The sequence below is a fragment of the Cygnus atratus genome, chromosome 1, assembly GCF_013377495.2.
Source record: "Cygnus atratus isolate AKBS03 ecotype Queensland, Australia chromosome 1, CAtr_DNAZoo_HiC_assembly, whole genome shotgun sequence".
Classification (NCBI taxonomy): Eukaryota; Metazoa; Chordata; class Aves; order Anseriformes; family Anatidae; genus Cygnus; species Cygnus atratus.
This window is the reverse complement of record NC_066362.1, coordinates 102,199,081-102,217,830: the sequence shown is the minus strand read 5'-3', so window position 1 is coordinate 102,217,830 and position 18,750 is coordinate 102,199,081. Positions and strand designations below refer to the sequence as shown.

The 18,750-nt window shown below is 43.6% G+C and overlaps 1 protein-coding gene across 4 annotated transcripts in view; it reads right to left on the bottom strand.

Moving 5' to 3' along the window:
- Nucleotides 1-1,420: 1,420 nt before the first annotated feature.
- TCAF2 (TRPM8 channel associated factor 2) overlaps nt 1,421-18,750 on the bottom strand; it is a 22,324-nt gene continuing 4,994 nt past the window's right edge. For all 4 annotated transcript variants that reach the window (XM_050710118.1, XM_050710119.1, XM_035545701.2 and 1 more), the window contains 8 exons: nt 16,092-16,211; nt 14,618-15,251; nt 11,895-12,865; nt 9,910-10,004; nt 8,699-8,912; nt 7,682-7,921; nt 4,477-4,814; nt 1,421-2,656 (listed from right to left, as the gene is read on the bottom strand). In XM_050710118.1, the coding sequence (XP_050566075.1) occupies nt 2,411-2,656; nt 4,477-4,814; nt 7,682-7,921; nt 8,699-8,912; nt 9,910-10,004; nt 11,895-12,865; nt 14,618-15,234 (2,721 nt within the window). In that variant the 5' untranslated portion in view covers nt 15,235-15,251; nt 16,092-16,211 and the 3' untranslated portion in view covers nt 1,421-2,410. The remainder of the gene's footprint in view (nt 2,657-4,476; nt 4,815-7,681; nt 7,922-8,698; nt 8,913-9,909; nt 10,005-11,894; nt 12,866-14,617; nt 15,252-16,091; nt 16,212-18,750) is intronic.

Genomic DNA, 18,750 nt, shown 5'->3' with positions numbered 1-18,750 from the left:
AGTTCAGCTCTGGTAGCAACAAATTCATATTGCATGTTTTCATCTTTTTTACATTTTTACACCCTAGTACTGATAATAAAAGGAAAGTTTGTCAGATCTTTGTTCAGCTTCCTGCTCCCTACTAGATGAAGTCAGTGTATAGCAATGGCAAGTGACTTTCTGCTAAAGAAAGCTTACTGTATAAATGAAGCCAGCAAATCTGCATGCGATATGAAAACATCACCAGTTAACCCATTCATTCTCAGAGTTGATTAGAGCATGAATATCCTGTTTCCTGGTTTATTTTTGCTAAGGCTATTATGGTCTCGAAATCTATTTTACTTTTTTTTTTTTTTCCTCTCTATTTCAGCTACTGCTCAGGTTGGTCTCAGCTGTGTTCTAGGTTTTTCCCAGACTGCATGCTAAATTTCTCTGTGACTGCTGCTTGAATTACATTTTTACAGAAATGATTAAATGTGCAGACTGTCTCTGTGCTCTCATTTTTTCTTATTGCTGCGGTCTCACTTTGGCCTTTCTGCTTTGACAGGCTGCTCCAGTATGCACCATAACTAGTGGAAAAGCAATTGCAGAAATCAGTTCATAAATGTGCCAAAACTTTTCTATGATTTGTCCTACTTTTTTTTTTGGGGGGGGGTGGTGGTGGTGGTGGTGGTGTTATTTCTACTAAAGAAGAACAGATACCATTCTAAGGGTGACATTAAATTGAGTTAGTCTAATGTTGAGTTTGTGTACTACATATGCCTAAATATTTCAGGCTGCATTTAGAGCTGGTGTAAATTGTAACTTTTCCATTAGAATCCCTGTGGTTGGACTAGTCCATTCTAGCTCAGAATCCAGCCCATCACCTTTTTCTTTAGCCTTTTTTCTTTTTTTTCTCTTAAACACTTTAAGATCCATTTTGTTGTGCCTTTCATGTAAAAACAAACAACAACAACAACACAAAAAACAAATCCTGCCATACTCAGGTAACAGAACCAATAATATTTTGAGCATTTTTTTAAATGTACATGAACTCAACTTTTGCTCATAAACTCAGGAGGGGTGAAATCTGTTTCCATAGGTAGGGTCAAATCTAAACCTTTACACCATGAAAGTTTTCCTTTTAGTCTAAAGCACTCTAGTACTCTATCTAGTTCAATACTAAACTAGTACTGAACCACTGTCTACCTAACCACTATCATTAGCCTCTGCATATATGTTATTGGAAGAACAACTTACAATGATAGTGAATAAGAATGGAAAGAAAGTTCGAAAGACAAAGTAAATATTAGGCCAATGAATCACAGAAAAGTCAGAACTACATCTGAGACAACAAAAATGAAAAACTGCTGTAAGAAATTTTTGGATCGCTTCCAATTAGGCTTTTTTTTTTAACTGGACATAAAGACTTGAAAGTAGGACCACACACAGCCTGCAAGTCCAGAATTGTCTTATTTATTGCTGATACACAAGAAGTGGGTCCAGACTAGTATGCTACCAGATGAAGCATTAAAACACTTGTCAGCAGTGTGTAGTCACCAGTGTGTTGTGCTAGTCAAGCAATCATGAATGAGGTGAGGGAAACATTAATGTCTGTTGGTCCTCCGAAAATGCTGGCTGTGCTGCTGTCCTGCTCCTGATTGCTCCTTCATGCTGTCATGTCATTGCCTAGTTTTCAATCTCTGAGTCCAGGAGTTGGATCGCTATTAACTATAAGCAAGTCACCTCTTCTTTGTTTCTATGCTGACATATTTCATGGCTTGTATCTTGCCCACAGACTACAGTAAGAGTGATGGCTACCACTCAGCATTGACTTATTCACACAAAGCTGGACATTGGGTCACACAATATAAAGCAGGAAGAAATTACAACACTTTAGTATCAGCTGTTATATAAGCTGTATATAAGCATTATAAGGTCAATTTCATGATAGTAGGTGTGGACCTTCTACATAGTTAGATTAAAGATGAAGAATTTTATAGGTAATCATGTCCATAGTGAACATCTCATGTTACTGAGATTACAGCTGAAGAATACAACATTGTGGAGGATACTATTTGCTTTAGAGATCCATATTCTATTGGTATTGTACTTGAGACCACTCCAGTGATTGCTCCATCCTGAAAACTTCCATTTCATCACATAAAGGTTCTGCAGGAACTATATCTACTCAGAATTACATTCCTCCTGAGGTGAAGAATCCAGAACAAAGCTTATTTATTATTCAAGCCTTCAGAAGGTGGCTTAGATGGGTGGTGAGCAGCACACAAGTTTCTGCTGAACTTCTGTTCTGGAGGTTAACCTCCATTCTGAGCCAGCAAGCTAAAGAATTTAATGTAACATTAAGTGCCCAATGGGCAATCATGCAGTACACAAGGCCTAAAACATAGGCTGTACCTTATTTGAGAATCAAATTTCAGATGTTTTTCTTTCATGATCTATAGGACTTCATTGGGTCCTGTTCCCAGATGGGTAATGAGGAGAGTTCCTCAGACAGCTCTTTCTTGATAGGCCATCCCCAGGCTGTAAAAAATGGAGCCAGATTTCTATTCACCTGCTGAGAAAACTTCTGCGCCCACAAATTCATCTTAGAAGGGTTGTCTTTTGGGATGGTGGACATTTTCTGGTAGTCAGAGAAGAGGTGAGTGAAGGGGTCCCAGCCAAACCCTTCCTGCAGCTGTGGGAGAAGAACATAGCGTAAAAACAATGAACTTTTCATTCCATTGACATTATTCCTGTGTTACAAGCAGTAGAGCGACCCTCCCACCCCCTAGTTTCTCTAGTGTCTTTTGGAATTAATGTAAAGTTAGAAGAAGGCATCCAGCTTTCAGGCTTCAGAGCACAACTTACAGTATTAGAGTACAGAAAAATACACCTTCCCATTACACTGGCTTGCAAGCACAGAGATGAAAGATGCATTGGGAGGAGCTAGAAATGTCAGTGATCAACTATACAAGTTGCTGATTTGTGCAGAAGAAATATTCTTGCGCAGCAAAAAAAGTATCAAAGAGGACAGTGACAGATAACTTGGACAGAAGGAAGACAGGAGAACAAGGAGTGATCAGAAAACAGGAAGGAGAGATTGTGAGCTGAGCATGAGTTTTGGCTAGGAATAAGAACATAGGAGTTTCAGATTAAAAAAAAAAATTAGTCTTGTATGAGTAACAAATTTAAAGTAAAGAGGGAGAGGAAACCTATGTTGTTGTTCAAGATGAGGTTAATATGAAGAGCTGACTTGAAACAACAGCATTACAGGATGCAGAATATCTACTGAACATCTTTAGTTCCTTACCAAGCCATGACCTGCATCTCACTTCCTGATACTAAGTAGTTTGACACTAAAACGTATTCTACAAATCCACCATCATGCTGGAACAGCTAAGCAGGAGCAGACAGCACTTCTACATTAGGAAGTACAGACAGACAGGTTATCTTCCTCTCATAATCCCCTATTACCACAGAAACCCCTGGTGCTGAAACTAGCTATGGACTAGGCAATATCTTTAGCTTGATGATTCAGGCTCACTGATTTTCCACTCTGGAATGTGGAAAAATCAGGATCACTACTCCTTCAGTAAGTATGTTATTATTCATAGAAGATGTGAGAGCTCCCAGACAAGGGGGCTGAGGGACATTCACCTCAAAACAGTCAGTAGCTTAAGTCATCATAATGGACATTCACCTTAAAGTCCAGAGTTCAGATCAGGTTGAGTGCTCTCTCAATTAGACTGCTAGCTACTACAAGGACTACAGGAAAGTAGGGAAGGGAAAGATCTCTTTTGCATGCTTCCCATGAGAACACATTTTAATCTAGGCCAAAGTTCATGACAGAGTCTCAACCACAGTGAAGCATTCTGCTTTGTGTTCTGCAGGATAAATTGAATCCATCCCCTTGCCACCTGATGCACTATACTGGTTCCACTCAGTGCATCAGCTGATAGAAATTTCTTGCTCTCTCCTATGTTTTGTATAGGGGAGCCTAGACATGTAACTCACCAGGATACTACTAGAATCTGGGCTCTTCTACATGCTTTACAATGCCAAAGGATTTTATTTTTTTTTTGCCAGCTAATTCAATGTCCCACAGGAAATCTGCAGCAGATTAAAGGACTGTATCCAAGTTTGATCATCCTTTTCCCACACCATATAATCAAACATAAATATATGCTCTATATATAATTATACATATATAACATATATATATCATATATATTGTTATATATAACAAGCAGTTCCTGTTTCTCTCCTAGGGAGAGAGATTTATATATTGTACTAAGTTCTGCTACTGAGCAGTTAAGCCCCAGTCTTTCAAAGGAAGGGCAACAGGAGATGCTAGCACTACACAATCTACGTGTGCATCTCTCAGGTGCTTTCTGGACCTATGATGAATCTGAATTGTAAGCAAACACTGGCATGACGCCTGGAGTCACCAGGCTGAAGACATCCTTCTGACACAGGGTTCACCAACTACAGAATGCACTCGCTTTTCCCAGTTACCTGCAGGTATGTCTCCAGAGCAGTCCATACGTTCCAGTCCTTTAGCTGAGCACCTTTCTTCAGATACTCTCTTATCCTTTCCTCCCGGCACTGTGACCTAAGTGCCCCATGTGCCTGATGCCTGGCAATCCCCAGCACCTTCTCATGCACATAGACAGACCAGAGATTGCAGGTGGCCTCTGTGGTATGAGGTTGAAACTCCCATGCTTGCTGCTGTTGATTGTGTCCCAGCTCATGGACAGGACCCCAAAGACCAGTAGTTTTCATGTGCTTCACATCTAACATCTCCTTCACTGAATCGATGTGGCCCATGATGGGGTAGCCAGAATGCATCCAGCCTGCAAGAAAAACATAAGTACTTACCCCAGTGCCTCTTAAACATAAATAACTGTATTTCTTTTTCATTTCTCCAGTACCTTTCCTCCATCTCACAAACCATGCTGTATTACAATTACATTACAAGCTGTATTCAATGGCTCTATGTCCAAGTGGAGGCCGGTGACGAGTTGTGTACCTCAGGGGTCTGTCCTGGGACCGGTACTGTTCAATATCTTTATCAACAACATAGACAGTGGGATCAAGTGCACCCTCAGCAAATTTACAGAAGACACCAAGCTGAGTGGTACGGTTGATACAACAGAAGGAAGGGATGCCATCCAAAGGGACCTGGACAAGCTTGAGAAGCGGGCTCATGTGAACCTAATGAGGTTCAACAAGTCCAAGTGCAAGGTGCTGCACCTGGGTCAGCACAATCCCAGACATGAGCACAGACTGGGAGAAGAACTCAGAGCAGCCCTGTAGAGAAGGACTTGGGGGTTCTGGTGGATGGAAAGCTCGACATGAGCCGGCAGTGCGTGCTTGCAGCCCAGAAGACCAACTGCATCCTGGGCTGCATCAACAGAGGAGTGGCCAGCAGGTCGAGGGAGGGGATCGTCTCCCTCTGTTCTGCCCTTTTGAGGCCCTACCTGGAGTGCTGCATCCAGGTGAGGGGCCCCCAGCACAAGAAGGATGTGGATCTGTTAGAGAAGGTTCAGAGGAGGGCCACAAAGATGATCAGAGGGCTGGAGCACCTCTCCTGTGAAGAAAGGCTGTGAGAGCTGGGGCTGATCTGCCTGGAGAAGAGAAGGCTCCAGGGTGAGGTTACCTTATTGTAACCTTTCAGTACTTGAAGGGCACTTATAAAAAAAGATGGAGAGCAACTTTTTGCTCAGATATTGACAGGATGAGGGGGAATGATTTTAAACTAAAAGAAGGGAGATTTAGATTAGAGGTTAGGAGGAAATTCTTCACTCAGAGGGTGGTGAGGCACTGGAACAGGTTGCCCAGAGAGGTTGTGGATGCCCCATCCCTGGAAGTGCTCAAGACCAGGTTAAATGAGGCCCTGAGCAACCTGACCTAGTGGGTGGCATCCTTGCCTATTGCAGGGGGGTTGGAACTAGATAATCTTTGAGGTCACTTCCAACCCAAGACATTCTACTATTCTAAGATTACCACAAGTGACTTTTTTTTTCCCTTTCGTGAGATAAGGAAATACTACAAGCTTCACTGTATCAAAGAAGAGATAAAGATAGTACTATCAGTTAAGTACAGTTTCACCTACTTTCACTTTTTATATGTAAGTGTACACTCACAGTTGGGCTGAGGCTGAGATTTTAGGTTGAAGGAAGGTTCAGGTTTGGGGCAGACTTTCTTTCCTGACCCTTGCCCAGAATACCCCCAAACGCTCACAAACTAAGCACAGTTGACACCAACCCAAATGTGCAATAATGTGATTCAGCACCCTGGTAGAGTTTGACTCCTCCTATGTAGAGTGTGGATCCTGCATGTCTGCACTCCAGAAGTCAGCAGTGTAGACAAAATACATGGACGTCACAGCTTGCCATGCTTGAGGGCTGCAAAACTTGTCATGCTGAAGTCAGCTCTTAACCTCACAGAATAGCTGTTCTATAAATAATTTCCCACTGTCATGCAAGGCAAGAATTTTGTACTGCAAGGGATTTTTCCCAAGTCTTCTTGGTGTTTTCAACCCTGACTTGTCCTTATTCTTAAAGATTCCCAAAGCTTCATAAAAGAATCATCTCCCCAAACTCAAACACCTATTGTAGAAGTGGATAAACAGCCCTTATACTCACTACGCTGGGAGCCTACACGGCTGGCTTAGACTCAACAATAAGCCTGTATAGTACTCAAGTGAGAGGACATGAATCTCAACCCCCTTCCCGCAGAAACTATTTAAGATCTTGAGCTCCCCCGTTTCTAATAAGAGGGATGCATGTACTTAAAAGCCATAGGCATGCAAAAAGTTCAGGTCCAGAAATGTGAGTGAAACCATTTACTCCACCCAAAACAGGAGGGAATTTTGTGTTTGCAGCCGATGGTCTTTTTAAATGGCATTTGCTTAGCATAACTGAATTTAACACTCCCAAAATGTGCAACAAATTATTTCCATATGACTTAGCAAAGGATTAGGACATCAGGGTTTGTGCCAAGACTTTGCCTCACTGTGGGATAATGAATTTCACCAACTTGATTTGAAAACCAATTGAAAAAATAGTATAACAAGGTTCCAAATTTACCATCTAGCTTGACTCATTTAAATACACTCAGTACACAACTTGAAAAGCTGGGGTCATGGAATATCAGCTGCAAAACTACAAACTCATGGGCTTTAACAGTAGTGTTTCTGCTTCTCCACTGCCATCACCTCAGGCACATCTTTTCCAACTAAGGTTTGCCCACAATAACTTTTGCACAGCCTGTCTCCAGCAGGTAGGTACACACAAGTATAACAATTATCACTGAATGTAAGCAAACAGTCCTATGGCTGAGGCAGAAAAAAAAGCAGAAATTAGATCACTGTCTCCCAGCTGTACTGATTCAACAGTGCATTCCGAAAGAAGAAAAAAGCCCCTGGAGTCACCAGCTCTGCCTCTTACCACATCCAGGCAGCAGGACGGCTGAGTGAGACAATGCCAGTTTAGACAGAAAGGCATCCAAAAGGGTCAATATATTTTTTTAAGTCCTGTCTTACCGCATTTCCATACTGTTTGAGTAGCTCACAATTATGCAAGGATCACGATCATTTGACCCTTTATATATGTTTCCAGTCTGGCTTTACCGAAGTAACTTTGCAGGAACAGATCTTGCTACTAGAGGCCACTTGCCTCATAGCCCCTTGAGAAATGCCATTTATCAATGCACCTACCACATGAGATCTGGACATCTGTTACAATCCTCTCTGGCCTTTGGAACTTTGTTGGTATGGCTGCCAATTTGCTTATTGCCGCCATGATCTCATCCCACAGGGTCAGCAGTGGCTTTGGGTTCTCCAAGTGGCGGATGCTGTCAGCTGGTACCGTCAGGATGAGGTTCTCAGCTGCCAGTTCTGCCCAAGGAGCAGGGTAGTGCCGGATACAGGCTTTCCACTGGTTTTCACAGGTCTCCCCTATGTCAACACAGAAAATCAGTTAACTACAGCTCTAACTTTTGAGCACACTCCCAGAAGTCAAGCTGGAGAAACAGATCACAGTTGAGAAATTCTCTTGGAAAACAGTACGTGGTAGTTGTGTGACTGCAGGTGGCTGTTAATTAGTTAATCCTCACCCTGTACTTGGGAAGCCTCAGGCTCTTATGGATGGGAGAAAACTGGCATATACCAGAGTAGTTAGCATGGCAAGAACAAATCTCTGTTTTCCTTCTGAGAACAAGAAGCAGGCTTCTCTAGTCTCACCTGATGATCTTGCTTCCTCTTCTCCAATGGAGGTTTTTTTCATCTAACAACACTGATTTCTGTTTAGTTTGATAGAGAAACAAGATATTGCATACAACAAGGAAAGAGAAATTGACAGAAAACACAGAAAATTCACCACAGAGATTTACCACACTAAAGCACAGAGTGCAAGGTAAGCTTCGTTGTGACAGAACACTCCCACCAACACACAGTTTTCATCAGAAAAGACTATGTCAACCACTAAGAAATGTTGGGTTAGACAAACCCTGCTCTTTTCGCGACAGCTCCCTCACCTACCTCATGTAACAGCAGGCACAGAGTGAATATTTGAATTACCTAGAATCCCGGAGTAAGACAAACCAAGGAAACTGAGTCTAGGCATTACTAAACCCAGTCAGGTGCTCCTAAGGATGGCACCAACTTTCATTTCAGTCACAGGGAGAGCAGCATCGTGAGCAGTGCTAAGAAAGGCACCAAGGTAAATAAACCTACCAAGCTTGAAGAAAGGAGCTCTGACTGCCCCTTCTACAGTGATGGAGACTTTCCCCAGGACGCTCCTTTCCGGTACTATGATGTAAATGAGGCCACCCCAGAGGCAGGAAACTGACTGTTTCTGGCAGGTAATATCACAGGTGCGTATTACCACTGGGGCTCGTTTCAGCTCTTTGGCATTAGAGAGGTCATCCGCATGACACCCAACCTGCACCTGGCAAACAGAATGGTAGGTGATTTGTGAGCAGCTGAGCAAAATGCTTCAAGCACAACTTGCCAACCAACTACATAGCACCCTGAGCCCTCAGCTGCAGCGCTGTTCCTGCAGGGCACATGTGCAGAAACAGCTTTCTAACTCCGGCATAGTTCAAGTGTTCAGCCTGTGGTGGCCAGAAGCAGCAAAACAAGTGGAAAAAAATATCAAGTTTAGTGCTGTCTCTACCTCAGACAGTCTCACAGCTCTGCTCCTATTTTTACCAGGGTCAGCTATATCCTTCATTGGCAGTTCATAGAATTGCAGTGACTTTTTTCACTGTACTGTACTTGTATGTATTTTTTCTTCACCCTGCACCAGCATCAAAGTCACATCCTATAACATATGAAGTGGAGAGGTGTGATCATTTCTGGGTTGTTTTATCTGTAATCTTCCTTGGCCCTGATACAGTAAAACAGACAGAAAGGGGCTGCAAGATTATACAAAAATACCTGAGTTAATCTTGTGTTTCAGCTGCAGGAAGCTTACTGCAAAACATACCCAAGCAGGTGAGCTTTTGTCTGCTTTGTTCTTTGATGAGAACAGGATTCCAGTTAACTGGTTTATATCTGATCTGGATACATCTATGAGAGCAACAGTGGCAGCATTGTGGAAGTACATTAGGAGAGTTCTGGAAAGAGACAGAACTAAGTTTCGTGATTAGAAGGGCCCACCCAAGTACTTATTTGGGCCTAGAATCACCTTGATCAGTTCTCTTTGCACGGCAACAAAACAGGTACAGCAAGCAGTCTTCAGGCAGCAGCCACAATCAATTATCCTGCCAGCACACAGAAGAGGAATGCAACGGCAAGGAGTGGAAACAAGGTGAAAAATTATGACAATGCATTGAAAGTGCCACGGGGTGGCAGCAGAAGGAAAGGACTGACAAGGCCTAAGAACCATATTCGAGTGCCCAACTGACATTGTGTAAACAGTAGCCAAACTAGTAAGGGCTCACCTGCAGACCGGCACTGACCAGCCGACAAGGGAATGTTATAACGGCTGTGTGACCCTCAGGGAGATAGAGTCCTGTACTCCTCCAGGCTGTCTTACCTAAAATGTGAGAGAACACAGATCTGAACAGTCAGAAACTCTTCAGCCTCACATTACGGATTCTGGAGATTTCAAGCTGCAATAAAAGAATCTTCTGCCCTGTCTTTCCCCTTGTCTCTACCACACACAATTGTCTCATATTTTATCCAATCTGTCGGAAATACAGCTTTAAAGCAAAAGAGTATTGGCATGAACAAGATCATCACACAATTAGAAAGCAAGCCCACCCAAACTTAAAATTCCAAGAATGACAAACTTAAACGTACTTATTAATGCTTGTAAAAAAAAAAACCAAAAAATAATAATTAAAAAAGAAACAACTCCTCCTCCACTCAGATCCTCTTACCCTCATCAGAGGTGCATACTGTGGTGGTATTAGACATAGTTGAAGTTGTAATGGTCATCAAACGTCTCCTAAATAACAGACTGACAGTGACATCATATTTTTCCCAACTGACTAGTCAGCACAAGCTGGGGCCCACACAAATTCCCTTTTCTAAGCTGACTGAAGTTATGAGAAAGCCTAGAGGACTGTCCTAGTCAAGGCATAAGATGTGCACCCTACCATACCACGAAAATTCAGCAAGCCTCTAGACAGTCTTCCCATGGAAATTAAAGCCTTCTCTACCTAGGAGATTTCAGTAGACACTTCTGATACACACTGCAAAACTGATCCATCTCTGTTGTACTGATCAGGCAAAATCCACTCATTGGTGGACCATCCTAAAGCTCCTCATTTATAGCCTTCCCTGTCCTCCACGAAATTTTGTCAGACAAAACCTAATCCATGGAAAAATGTAAAATAGACATCATAACATATCATAACTTTTCACCAATTCATCTCAATTTTGCTGAACTTACACCGCTGGCATTTTTGAAATTGTTTAATCTCAAATCATGGGTTGCCAGGACTTCTCTTTTTTTTATGTGAAATTACAGAAATTCTGAACAGTCCCAGTCAAAAAAAACACTACTCAATTCAATGCATTCAATCCAACCAACTCTAACAATTTTCCCCTTTTGCCCTGACTCATTAGTGTTACAACCAGTGAGCAATTATGCCACAGCTCTTGTCTCTAAATATCCTCTGCACTCAAGACATTGCCACTCCAGAACTGTCTCCTTTATCTCATTAGAATAGTTTGCAAACAACAACTCTCAATCATATTCAAATTCAAGATTCATCTGTCCACAGAGAAATACCTTACTAGTGAAATTACTTAAAGTTTAAACATATCAGTAACAGGAATCTCAAAGTTACATAGCTACAAAGCTTAACCTTAGACAAATGATTCAGGGTGTAATTACCAACTACCATAGCTTCAGTGACGGTGTCAGCCCATGAAGTTCCCATCCTGCTCACAGTCTCGTGTTTTCACCCCAAAACCACAACTTCACTTCAGCTGCTCTGCTGATACAAGTTGTGAGACTGCTACTACTCAGACTGAAATTACCTAGATAAAAAAATAAAACTTTTGTTCCTAACTCCTACCTTTTCACAGGATGGTCTCAAAGATGGCTGTATCAGAACACTAGTGGGACAACAAACTGTAGAGCAGAACCTGGAGTTCCTGAAGAACTTAAAGCTTTCTTGAGGAAGCCATTGCACTGTGCAAGTACCCTCAGGAGCTTCTGTTAGTTGGCTCTTCTCCTCCAAGTGCCTGTGTACCAACAGTGAGGATGCAACACTTCCACAGCCTGTTTCAGGGCACTAAAATCAGTGCCAGCCATAAAAGGAGCCTGCCTGCCACTACACAGAGGCCAGCATCCCCACAAGCCCACAGTGAAACTGGACATCTGTCCTCATGTTCAGACATACACACAGAGGACAAGTGCCTTGCTGATCCCAGCGCCAGCATGCCTCAAGAGGAAGGGAGATATGGTACTCACCTGGATTAGTGCCATCGATTTCCACGGTAACAGGAAGGGCACAGACCCCAGTGGCAGATTTCTGCACTAGGGCCGCACAGTCTGTCATGGTGTATGACAGCTCAGTTGCCATGCAGAGCAGGGCTGCCTCTTTGGAGTTGCTCTTGACAGGGTTGTGTCTGCTGACATGCGGGATCCCACTTCGGTGAAGCACTTTGGCCAGGATGCGGTGCAGCGAGGCATATGCGGGGCAGTCCTGGGCAGGGATGCGCAGAAAGGCAGCGCAGTCTTGTGTCAGCCTTGGCAGCCAGTCTTTCAAGGGAGCTTTGAGATCCTCAACCTTCTCTACATGGCTCTTGAAAAGAGCGAGTGCCTTGCGGAAGTGGTAGTGTTCCCCAAATGCTGCGGCCGGGAGCTTCGCTGCCTGGACACTCTGCCCCAGGATGCTCAGCCCAAAGCGGTTGAGGATTTTGTTGCCAGGGTATTCTGCCACTGCAGCTTTGCCGCGGTTCTGGGAAGCCCAATACCAGGCTTGGCCTCCAATCAGTAGGCCGCCCCCTTCTGCCACAAAAGCATGAATCGTCTCCACCTGTTTGTCACTGTAAGAAGGACAGCAGTATACACTCATGTTGCCTGTCAGCTCTGATACCTGTAACTTCACCTCTTCCTCATGAAAGAGGCCACACAGTTTCTTCAGGCTGGCATCCACACCCACCAGCCCCTTTCTCCCAGCATCTAGCCAGTGGACAGCATTGAGCAGGAATCTGGCCATCTTTGGGGAGAAGAGCTGACTCTCATGGGTTGCCACCACAACACGGCCTCGGCCATAGTGTGCTGCAGCTAAGATGCAGCGGTGCGAGCTGTCCAGGCAGAGCGGGAAGGAGAGTACACCATGCACCAGCAAGATGGAGGGTATGCCCCCCGTCACCATATCCAGCTCCGACAAACCATGCAGGAGAAAAGCAGAATCAAGGCCAAGATTGGCCTGGTGTCTGCAAAACCAAGAGAGGTTCAAGTTAGCCCCCATTCCAGAATCCTCTGCTTGAACAGCTTGACCGTCCCTGCCTCTTCTTCCTCTCTCGCCCTAGTACATCATGTTGCCACTTCTTTCATTTTAAAAATAAAATAAAATCCATCAATCTTTTTTTTTTCCTTTTAAAGTTTCCGTTTTTGCAGTCAACCGAATCTGTAAGAATCTCAGCACTCATTTACAAAAGGTGAGAAAGAAAAGGTCAAAAGGAAGTTTCCAGGCCTGTTACTTTGAAGAGCAGCTTGAAAATCCAAATGCAGGATCTCAAAAGTCAGAGGACCTTTCAGATTTTTAAAGCAAGTCTTTTGAAAACTTAACCTGCAAATGACGTGGAAATCAGCTTATCTCCTGTAGCAGAAACTTCCTCGAATTACTCCACCCTAAATATCATAAACTGGACACAAACCCAAAAGATTTCTCTGTGCGTTCTGTTGAGAACTGAAGAAAGGATAGACAGACCACAAAAGATAGACCCCAAAATTCCTACCAGTTATCCTCTACAATATCTTTGTGGAGCTTTTACCATGTAAAGCTCTCTTATCTTTGCTATTTCCTTATAGCTTCTGTATGACACTGTGGAGAAAGACATGTTCAATCGCTTGCAGTTACTTCATTTTCTCCATTTGGGCAAACACAATTTTTCTTTGACACCTGAAAAGAATCTGTTGTTACATGGCCATTGCAGCCAACTCAGTTACAATAAAAGATGCTGCCCTTGTGCACACCCACAGGACAGGAAACAGGTGTGCCCTTGTGCACACCCATAGGACAGGAAACTGCACCTCTCCTCTGATTATTACTTTACTGACACTGTGAAGGAAAGAAAAGACTTGCAGGGAATTTTATTTCTATCGTTGCAACTTCCACTGCAGTGAGGTGAAACTGCCAGACACAGGAAGCATAGCACCGCTCCTGCTCCACCTAGATCCCATGGCACTTTCCCTAACTGAGCAGAAAGTGGTGCTAGGCACAGCCCAGCACTCTCAGTGGCAAGTGGGGGTGGAGGAAGACAGAAGAGCAATGTTCAGGGCACCGCTGTCTGCTCTGCGATACAAGACGCAACAGCTCAGAGTTTCACACCTGCTGCTCTGAGACCAAAAGGCCAAGCTAGAATCCCAAACTAACTTGAAGCACAGTGGGTTCCTGCCCACAGCCGTTGTCTCCTGGAGAAGGGAGGTGGCACCAGGCCTGCCTCCTCAGCTCAGTGTCAGTCCAACGGTTTCACCTGCAAAAAGGAAATTTCTGCAAGTAACAGGTTAAGCAGGTTTAGCAGCTGTCAGGCAGAGCCCAGCCCAGAGCGCTGGCCAAGTGCTCCATCTCCTGTCTGGTTTTGAACTGCGGGAAAGTTGGCCTGAACATACCCACCCTGGGGGGATGGATGGGATGGGAGCAGGGGAGTTGCTCCTCCTTTCCCCAGCTTGCTGTGTGGTGCTCACAGGCACAGTTGGTCAGGGAGACAGCTCTACAATATCGCTGCCCTCATTTCTTGACCCTGAATGAATGTCCTAACCCACTCCCCTGGAAGCAAAGTCATCATTCTTCCAGATTACAAACAGTAAGAAGATTCCCTCTTAAATCTGAAGATAGCAGCTGCATCCCATCCTGGCTATCAAAGAACCAGCATTCAACATCTTCATCTCTTACCTCAAGGATCTTCTGTAAACATCTCATTTGCATAACTTGTTTAAATAGAAAGAACAATTCAGATACTCACGGAACAGTTAAGGGGATCTTTGGAATTTTCTTGGCAACTTTGAAGATCCCTTTTCCTGCAGTATTTCCTGTGAAGTACACACCAGCCACACTGGTCACCTGGTTCCCAGGGAATGCAAACAGCACCTTCTCCTTCCCATGTAGGCTACCCCAGTGCCAAGCCTGGCCTCCAATGAGCAGGCCTCCACCTTCCTTTACAAAGCAAACCACATCTTTTGCTTGCGTGCTGTCATAGGCATCCATACAGTACACCCCGTGGTGGGTGCTGAGCTCTGCCCCAGCCTCTACTTTGATGCCAGCCCTGAGGAGCAGCTGGGAGAGGGAATCCAAACGGTGATGGGACCCAACCAGGGCTGCAGGGGAAGGCTTGAGCCACTCCACGGCATTTCTGAGGAACTGGGAAAACTTGGAGCTCTTCATGATTCCCTCGTGGGAAACAACCACCATCTTGCCTTTCCCATACCGTGAAACAGCAATCAGAACCTGCTTCTCAGCGCTCAGAAGCACAGGGTAGGCATCCTCTCCAACAAGCAGCAGCTCACAAGGAACAAAACCACCAGTGAAGTCCCATTCTCCAACACCGTCTACTAACAGCTCATAGGTAGCAGAGGGTTTCATCTTCAAGCCACTCTTATCTGATGGAGAGAAGAGCAACATTCATTACAGTATGGCTCAGCAATACCAAACCGCTATAACAACACAATAGTGTCATTTTTTTGTTGTTTAGTAGGAACTCCAAAGCAAACAGGAAACGTTTATCGGAAGCAGCTTTGTAGACACAACTTCTTCGGTGACTGCTGAGCTGCTTGCTTGGCTTTGTTATTGTACTTTTTACCATTAAAAAATACTGTACTTTTTTCCATTGTTATTTACCATTTAAACAGAATTAACGAGCATGTTGAGATGATGGAGAAAAAGGAAGTGACTGTTTTAACAAATTCTGCTATGCATCAAGGAGGAGAACAAGGAAATAAGGATGAATACTTTCCCATTAACAACTGATTTGGAGAGGGAGAATGACAGAAACTCCAAGAAGTCTACTAGGAACTTGCTTGGTAGAGGTGGCTTACATGGAAGGTGACAGAAAATAAAAAGACCTGATCAGCACAATACGTGGCATAATTCAAACATGCAGTTTACAGTTTTCTTCCCAATTGGATATGTAAAGAAATACACACGGCTGCTGCAGCTTGAGTTTCCAAAGATGTACTTCTTCTACCTGTTTAGACACTGAAAGCAAGGAATATTAGGTGGTGATGTGAAGAGGAAGAGGGTTGGTAGAAACGATAGAGACGATCAGCTCCCCTGTCATAAGTGACAGTTTAAGCCACATAGGACCTAGCAGAGAAGGTCTGGGCACAGGATTTTCGTGCCCTAGTGTTCTGTTCTAAACTGCCACATGACATCAAGGAAATAATTTCCCATTTCTGTAGCTTTGTTTTTCCCATCTATGAATTGAGGAGAATGGTACTGACCTCTATTGCCAAGTCCTTTGAAGTCTGTTGGGTGACACGTGCTATATTTAGCTTCCCTCAGGTTGAAAGTTTGGACTACCTCTTCAGCAAAATCGTCCTGCTGAGCGGAGGCTTCTGTGACTGTGCAAACAGGAAGAGTTTGAGGAGGAGAGTTTGACCAAGTCCCACCCACTTCGTGTCATTCCGAATTCACAAGGCTGACTGGAGCACAACGCCTATGGCAAGAGAAGGACTTCTTCTGGGGCAGACTTCGCCCTTTCCCTGGCAGCGTCCTGTGCCAACACCAGAGTCTCTGTGGTCTTCACATACATTTCAAATTTGGCTACCCTGAAACCTAATCCTTGGCACGCTAACACAGGAAAATAGAGAGATTCTGGAGAAGTGGAATCCTTGACACAGATTTATTCGTCATAAGCCGCAAGGTGCTCAAAAACTGCAAGCTGATCAAGAATGACTGCTCATTCCCCTTGCCTATCCTCTGGACAAACCTGGAAGCTCTGAGTTTTTCGCATAAACTCTCCTAAGACTTCACTGCTGTTTTATATATGATTTCTGAGTGAAAGTTGCTGATTAACATTGCCCAGAAATTTAGTGCTTGTTTGCCAGCTTAGTCTGAATTCCAGGTTTGTTTCCCTGGGTTTGAATAAACCCTACATTTAAAGGCAAATACTAAGTGATTTAGGTTGTTTGCCAGGAATCATGCAATGAAGTAGTAACACAGCCTGGGAAAATAATAGTCTCTTTCTGATGGCTTCTGTGGATTTTAAACTAATATAACTATACTGGTACACTGACTATGGCGTAAGGGAGAGGAAAATCAGGTGAACAGTCATTTAGTTTCAGTAACTGGTACTCCATCTGAGGACTACCCTCCAGGATTATAGTTTGAAGTAAATTCAGTAATAAAGCAGCCCTTAATTCTTAGCACCCACTCTTGTTCTTATCACATGATTTGAAAGCTAAAATTCTGGGCTCTGATCCCACAAAAGGATGGGTACTTCCTGGCACTTAGCAAGAAAAAGATATGGCTGTCTTTATGTTATGCAAACATAAACTCTATGTTTACAGGACACAATGACCACCACATAACAGAATTCCCAATTTCTATGTATTTATGATTTCTCCCTTAATATTGTATTAACCAGTTGACCGTGGAAAGAGGAAGGAATTGTACTCATTAGACCCAGTGCAAACAACTACGGGCAAATCCCTCTTTCTAAACAGAGAAAGTAGAAGGTACAGTAGGGACAGAGAACATGGAAGTCTAATGAGAATTAGAGGAACCTGTAGAAGACAGATGTGTGTCTGACGTGTCAATTTGGATGAAATAAAATTTGGCTCTGGTTACATGCAGAGGGAAGAGGAAGATCTTGACTACCATTTGCCTCCCTTGTTAACATGGAAATGCAAATTTTCCATGGCAATGTCTGGAACGAGTTAAAGACTCAATTCTTTGTCCTCCGTCCTGCCCCTTCCACCTCTCACTTCCAGACAGTTCCCATTCCCTACAGAGCTGAGACTATTAAGAGTAGGGATTGGAGCATACATCTGTAAATCCTGTCAGATGACCAGTCCTAGGCTTTCTTCTCTCTGTGGAAAAGGAACAAAAATTACATGGAAAGGTATGGTGGCTTCATTAAATGCAGACTTAAGATTCCATCATCTTCTGTCCAAAAGCCATCACAGTCAGCACAGAGAACACCCAGGCAAAAGGGACATGGTATGGAGGCAGGAAAACCGTTGGGTCCATTTAGGAAGATCCCTGGCAGACACATGATTAGGAGTGAGTTCTAAGGGTGAATATGGGAACAGACTTCGTATCAAGTGCTCAGTCACTCTGGAGCGAGTCCTTAATGGTTGCTGCAAAGCCTGTCATAGGTAAAATGTAGGGGAATGTGCAGTATCTGAGAGGGGGAGGGCAAAAGGCACAGGACAGTCACTGGAGGTAGATCACTTGTTAAGAACACAGGCAGCCTAAGTGAGAGAGTGAGAGACACGATTCTTAGCAATTTGGATGCTGTTCCTAATCAGGGGGGACTCTTGCAGTTTCCAGTCTTTCCTCTTTCAGCTTTACAGTCTAGCTGTCCGCACAAGTAACTATGCATCAGGTAAGCTGCAAGGTATGCATGTAGTAAAGAACTGGCAGGCTCTTGCTTTTTAACACGTTTATCTACAGAGTGAGCAAGGAGATGAATGCCAACATCTGGCATTTGCTGGTAAGACAGAAGTACTTATATCCATGATGTCTGTTCATCATCAACATTGGATTTTTATTTTATTTGATTTTGTGAGTACCTACTTAATTGGGAAACAGAAGGAGACTAGGTGCATTAATGACTAACCATTAGCAGTCTGGGGCAGCGCTGGAGTAGATTCTGGAAAAAAAAATCTCTTAGGCAGACAAAACTATTTTGAAGACAGCTAAGAGACTTGCAAAGCAGAAGGGAGATGTGACCTTTCAATATGCAGATGTTTAAAACTGAGCTAGTCACTGTGAGCTCTGTTTTCTATCAGTGGAGAAAAACATGCAACTGGATGGAAAAAGCCATCTGACCTGCTTTAAAACTTTTCTTTAGGGTGAAATAGATCACCCTATATAATCTAGTGACTGGATCTCTCCTAATTTTAAATGGAGCACAGGGCAACTAGCTCTGATGCA